The 6,688-nt window shown below is 45.3% G+C and overlaps 1 protein-coding gene across 3 annotated transcripts in view; it reads left to right on the top strand.

The window, feature by feature from the left end:
• ttll4 (tubulin tyrosine ligase-like family, member 4) overlaps positions 1-4,267 on the top strand; it is a 64,164-nt gene extending 59,897 nt beyond the window's left edge. For all 3 annotated transcript variants that reach the window (XM_046363957.1, XM_046363958.1, XM_046363956.1), the window contains exons 17-18: positions 1,091-1,152; positions 1,983-4,267. In XM_046363957.1, coding sequence (XP_046219913.1) covers positions 1,091-1,152; positions 1,983-2,139 — 219 coding nt within the window. In that variant the 3' untranslated portion in view covers positions 2,140-4,267. The remainder of the gene's footprint in view (positions 1-1,090; positions 1,153-1,982) is intronic.
• Positions 4,268-6,688: the final 2,421 nt, after the last annotated feature.

Genomic DNA, 6,688 nt, shown 5'->3' with positions numbered 1-6,688 from the left:
ATCTGGGGCTGCATGCAAAATCTCACCCCGTGTGGTCAAAATGATCACAAGAACGGTGAGCAAAAATCCCAGAACCACACGGGGGGACCTCGTGAATGACCTGCAGAGAGCTGGGACCAAAGTAACAAAGCATACCATCAGTAACACACTACGCCGCCAGGGACTTAAATCCTGCAGTGCCAGACGTGTCCCCCTGCTTAAGCCAGTACATGTCCAGGCCCGTCTGAAGTTTGCTAGAGAGCATTTGGATGATCCAGAAGAAGATTGGGAGAATGTCATATGGTCAGATGAAACCAAAATATAACTTTTTGGTAAAAACTCAACTCGTCGTGTTTGGAGGACAAAGAATGCTGAGTTGCAGCCAAAGAACACCATACCTACTGTGAAGCATGGGGGTGGAAACATCATGCTTTGGGGCTGTTTTTCCTAAATGGGACCAGGAGGACTGATCCATGTAAAGGAAAGAATGAATGGGGCCATGTATCGTGAGATTTTGAGTGAAAACCTCCTTCCATCAGCAAGGGCATTGAAGATGAAACGTGGCTGGGTCTTTCAGCATGACAATGATCCCAAACACACCACCCGGGCAACGAAGGAGTGGCTTCGTAAGAAGCATTTCAAGGTCCTGGAGTGGCCTAGCAACAGCCCCAAAAACATCACTGCTCTAGAGGAGATCTGCATGGAGGAATGGGCCAAAATACCAGCAACAGTGTGTGAAACCTTTGTGAAGACTTACAGAAAACGTTTGACCTCTGTCATTGCCAACAAAGGGTATATAACAAAGTATTGAGATAAACTTTTGTTATTGACCAAATACCTATTTTCACCATCATTTGCAAATAAATTCATAAAAAATCCTACAATGTGATTTTCTGGATTTTTTCTGTCATAGTTGAAGTGTACCTATGATGAGAATTACAGGCCTCTCTCATCTTTTTAAGTGGGATAACTTGCACAATTGGTGGCTGACTAAATACTTTTTTGCCCCACTGTATATATATATATATATATATATCCATAGCATATATCTCCTAGATAGGACAGACACTTCAAAACCTTTATTCCTTATGATTTATTTGTTATTTTCTAGTGGTCCAAGTCGACCTACCTTCCCAAGTCTGATCACCCCAGGCAGGAGCCAAGCAGATCGAGGTGAGTGGACACCACACACACACACACACACACACACACACACACACACACACACACACACACACACACACACACACACACACACACACACACACACACACACACACACACACACACACACACACACCTAGTGGCTCTAACTTCACAGCTTCTCTATAGTGTAACTACACACACACACAGACACTCTCTCTCACACACACACACACACACACACACACACACACACACACACACACACACACACACACACACACACACACACACACACACACACACACACACACACACACACACACACACACACACCTAGTGGCTCTAACTTCACAGCTTCTCTATAGTGTAACTACACACACACACAGACACTCTCTCTCACACACACACACACACACGCAGACACACTCTCTCTCTCTCAGACACACACACACACACACACACACACACACACACACACACACACACACACACACACACACACACACACACACACACACACACACTCTCTCACAGACACAGACACACTCTCTCTCTCACAGACACACACACACACACACACACACACACACACACACACACACACACACACACAGACACAGACACAGACACAGACACAGACACAGACACACACACACACACAGACACACTCTCTCTCTCACAGACACACACACACTCTCTCTCTCACAGACACACACACACACACACACACACACACACACACACACACACACACACCTAGTGGCTCACAGCACCAGTGGGAAAATGACTCCATTTCTCCACAGTTGTAATTGTTTCCCTTTGATCTCTAATCTCTGTTTCCACCTCCTCTATTCCAGTGTGGTGGTGAGTCACAGAACCAGGCCCCAGCCAGACCAGGAGGAGTACTGTTTCTCCCAGGAGGTCACCACCTCCCTCCTGGGCTCCTCCAGCCCCAGCCTGACCACCGAGTCTACAGCCAGCGTGCCACCCAGAGATGAGGAGTTGGAGGGTTAACCACCTCTCACTGCACCCTGACACAGACTTCATAAAGAAGGCAGGAACACAATCCCCCCGTTTGGGCAGGGGACGCCGTAGGTGTGATGGAGGGTCAACATCAACACCTCTCTCTCTCTCTCTCTCTCCATGCATATTCCTCTTTTCACTACCATAGTCTGAACTGGAGAGGGACAAACAGCTGGGTTTTCTGGTGGGGTTTTTTCATAATGTGGAGTGTTGGTCCTGGATAAGGGGGAGGGGCTTCTCTGGACCAGGTGGACAGACAGCAGCTTTGGCCAATCGACCGAGGAGAAAATCCAAGGTTGCTCTGCCTACTTAGAGCCCGTCCAATCAGGTTCCACTCCTAGGTGTGTTTACATCAAATATAAATGAACATTTATTGGTACACAAATTTTGTTATTGCAGGTGCAGTGAGATGCTCGTTTCTAGCATTTCAGGCTTGTTACTATGGGATGGGTAACTGCATTTCAGGCTTGTTACTATGGGATGGGTAACTGCATTTCAGGCTTGTTACTATGGGATGGGTAACTGCATTTCAGGCTTGTTACTATGGGATGGGTAACTGCATTTCAGGCTTGTTACTATGGGATGGGTAACTGCATTTCAGGCTTGTTACTATGGGATGGGTAACTGCATTTCAGGCTTGTTACTATGGGATGGGTAACTGCATTTCAGGCTTGTTACTATGGGATGGGTAACTGCATTTCAGGCTTGTTACTATGGGATGGGTAACTGCATTTCAGGCTTGTTACTATGGGATGGGTAACTCCATTTCAGGCTTGTTACTATGGGATGGGTAACTGCATTTCAGGCTTGTTATTATGGGATGGGTAACTGCATTTCAGGCTTGTTATTATGGGATGGGTAACTGCACTGCTTGTTACTATGGGATGCTCGTTTCTAGCATTTCAGGCTTGTTACTATGGGATGGGTAACTGCATTTCAGGCTTGTTACTATGGGATGGGTAACTGCATTTCAGGCTTGTTACTATGGGATGCTCGTTTCTAGCATTTCAGGCTTGTTACTATGGGATGCTCGTTTCTAGCATTTCAGGCTTGTTACTATGGGATGGGTAACTGCATTTCAGGCTTGTTACTATGGGATGGGTAACTGCATTTCAGGCTTGTTACTATGGGATGCTCGTTTCTAGCATTTCAGGCTTGTTACTATGGGATGCTCGTTTCTAGCATTTCAGGCTTGTTACTATGGGATGGGTAACTGCATTTCAGGCTTGTTACTATGGGATGGGTAACTGCATTTCAGGCTTGTTATTATGGGATGGGTAACTGCATTTCAGGCTTGTTATTATGGGATGGGTAGATATAACTGCATTTCAGGCTTGTTACTATGGGATGGGTAACTGCACTGCTTGTTACTATGGGATGCTCGTTTCTAGCATTTCAGGCTTGTTACTATGGGATGGGTAACTGCATTTCAGGCTTGTTACTATGGGATGGGTAACTGCATTTCAGGCTTGTTACTATGGGATGCTCGTTTCTAGCATTTCAGGCTTGTTACTATGGGATGCTTGTTTCTAGCATTTCAGGCTTGTTACTATGGGATGGGTAACTGCATTTCAGGCTTGTTACTATGGGATGGGTAACTGCATTTCAGGCTTGTTACTATGGGATGGGTAACTGCATTTCAGGCTTGTTACTATGGGATGGGTAACTGCATTTCAGGCTTGTTACTATGGGATGGGTAACTGCATTTCAGGCTTGTTACTATGGGATGGGTAACTGCATTTCAGGCTTGTTACTATGGGATGCTCGTTTCTAGCATTTCAGGCTTGTTACTATGGGATGCTTGTTTCTAGCATTTCAGGCTTGTTACTATGGGATGGGTAACTGCATTTCAGGCTTGTTACTATGGGATGGGTAACTGCATTTCAGGCTTGTTACTATGGGATGGGTAACTGCATTTCAGGCTTGTTACTATGGGATGGGTAAATATATCTGCATTTATTTGGCTGGTCATTTTACATATGCTTCATAATTTTTACGATTTGAAGTTGTAACAATAATTGTTCTGAATAAATAATTGAATGAACAGTTGTTTTATCAGTCCCAGATTAGGGAAATAACTGCTCAGGTTCATACATTAAAACTGATATTTGAAGAATTACTCATTTCAGTCTTTTCCTTTTAAATAATGCAAAGGGATTTATTTATCTTTTTCTTTAACCAGGAAGGGCTCATTGAGATGAACATCTCTTTTTCAAGAGCGTCCTGGCCAAGGTAGGCAGCACCAAGTCATTACAAAAACATTAGACAGACAACATGAAAAACTACAAGTAATCTAGTAAAAACCATTGAATTCACAAGAGTATAAAACAGCTAATTAAAACCATTGACAGGTCAGGGAATCAGCCTCAAGATCCTTCAACAGCTAATTAAAACCATTGACAGGTCAGGGAATCAGCCTCAAGATCCTTCAACAGCTAATTAAAACCATTGACAGGTCAGGGAATCAGCCTCAAACTCCTTCATCCGTGATTTAAAAATACCGATCGGAACAAGTTCTTCCAGTTTAAATGTATTTTGTAAGGTGTTCCAAGACGATGGTGCAGAGGACATAAAAGCCCTTTTACCAAATTCATTTGGAACAGTTAGCAGGATAAAGTCCAGCGAACGAGGAGACGACCCACCACATTTCTGAACAATAAAAATGCCCAAATAAAAAGGTAGTAAACCCAAAATGGCTTTGTAAATAAAAGTATACCAGTGACTGAGCCTACGAGTGACTGGAGAAGGACAGCCAACCCTGGTATACAAAGTGCAGTGGTGTGAAATGGCTTTGTAAATAAAGTATACCCGTGCCTGAGCCTATGAGAGACTAGAGAAGGCCAGCCAACCCTGGGATACAAAGTGCAGTGGTGTGAAATGGCTTTGTAAATAAAGTATACCCGTGCCTGAGCCTATGAGAGACTAGAGAAGGCCAGCCAACCCTGGGATACAAAGTGCAGTGGTGCGAAAGGGTTTTGCAGTTTTAAATGCATCTCAACGTGTTGTTACATTGCAGGGAGTTTTCAACATTTTAAAGGATAAATGTACTGCATGTTTAGATAAAAGGACTTAACATATTTTTACAACAACCTACCAACCAAGCAACTATTAAAAGGTCAAAGTTGACCCCCTGTGGATGCTTGACACACGGCTGTGTGGAATGCCCCTGGGCACCCTGGGAAACGAATACTTAAGACTCTTAGTGGTGTGGGAAGTCAACATCTCCTGAGAACTGCAAGCTGCCAATGGGGGTTGCCAAGCCAACGGGGGTTGCCATGCCAAGCCAACGGGGGTTGCCATGCCAAGCCAACGGGGGTTGCCATGCCAAGCCAACGGGGGTTGCCATGCCAAGCCAACGGGGGTTGCCAAGCCAAGCCAACGGGGGTTGCCAAGCCAACGGGGGTTGCCAAGCCAACGGGGGTTGCCATGCCAAGCCAACGGGGGTTGCCATGCCAAGCCAACGGTGGTTGCCAAGCCAACGGGTGTTGACTCAAATAATTAACTTCTTTTCCCTCAACCGTCTCATGAGACTTTGACGTGCCTCAGCAGAATCCAAGGGTTACATAATTTGCAAATAAATTCATTAAAAATTCATGTCTCCTTTTGTCTGTCATAGTTGAAGTGTACCTATGATGAAAATTATAAGGCCTCATCTTTTTATGTGGGAGAACTTGCACAATTGGTGGCTGACTAAATACTTTTTTTGCCTCAGTGTGTGTGTGTGTGTATGTATATATATATATATATAACTAGATGACTGCTAGGGGGCGCTGTTTTGAGACTCAACCAGTGGTGTGTGTGTGTGTACACTGCTCAAAAAAATAAAGGGAACCTTAAACAACACAATGTAACTCCAAGTCAATCACACTTCTGTGAAATCAAACTGGCCACTTAGGAAGCAACACTGATTGACAATACATTTCACATGCTGTTGTGCAAATGGAATAGACAACAGGTGGAAATTATAGACATTTAGCAAGACACCCCCAATAAAGGAGTGGTTCTGCAGGTGGTGACCACAAACCACTTCTCAGTTCCTATGCTTCCTGGCTGATGTTTTGGTCACTTTTGAATGCTGGCGGTGTTTTCACTCTTGTGGTAGCATGAGACGGAGTCTACAACCCACACAAGTGGCTCAGGTAGTGCAGCTCATCCAGGATGGGACATCAATGCGAGCTGTGGCAAGAAGGTTTGCTCTGTCTGTCAGCGTAGTGTCCAGAGCATGGAGGCGCTACCAGGAGACAGGCCAGTACATCAGGAGACGTGGAGGAGGCCGTAGGAGGGCAACAACCCAGCAGCAGGACTGCTACCTCCGCCTTTGTGCAAGGAGGAGCACTGCCAGAGCCCTGCAAAATGACCTCCAGCAGGCCACAAATGTGCATGTGTCTGCTCAAACGGTCAGAAACAGACTCCATGAGGGTGGTATGAGGGCCCGACGTCCACAGGTGGGGGTTGTGCTTACAGCCCAACACCGTGCAGGACGTTTGGCATTTGCCAGAGAACACCAAGATTGGCAAATTCACCACTGGCGCCCTGTGCT

This window comes from Oncorhynchus gorbuscha, linkage group LG09 (assembly GCF_021184085.1).
Source record: "Oncorhynchus gorbuscha isolate QuinsamMale2020 ecotype Even-year linkage group LG09, OgorEven_v1.0, whole genome shotgun sequence".
Taxonomy (NCBI): Eukaryota; Metazoa; Chordata; class Actinopteri; order Salmoniformes; family Salmonidae; genus Oncorhynchus; species Oncorhynchus gorbuscha.
This window is presented reverse-complemented; position numbering and strand designations above follow the sequence as displayed.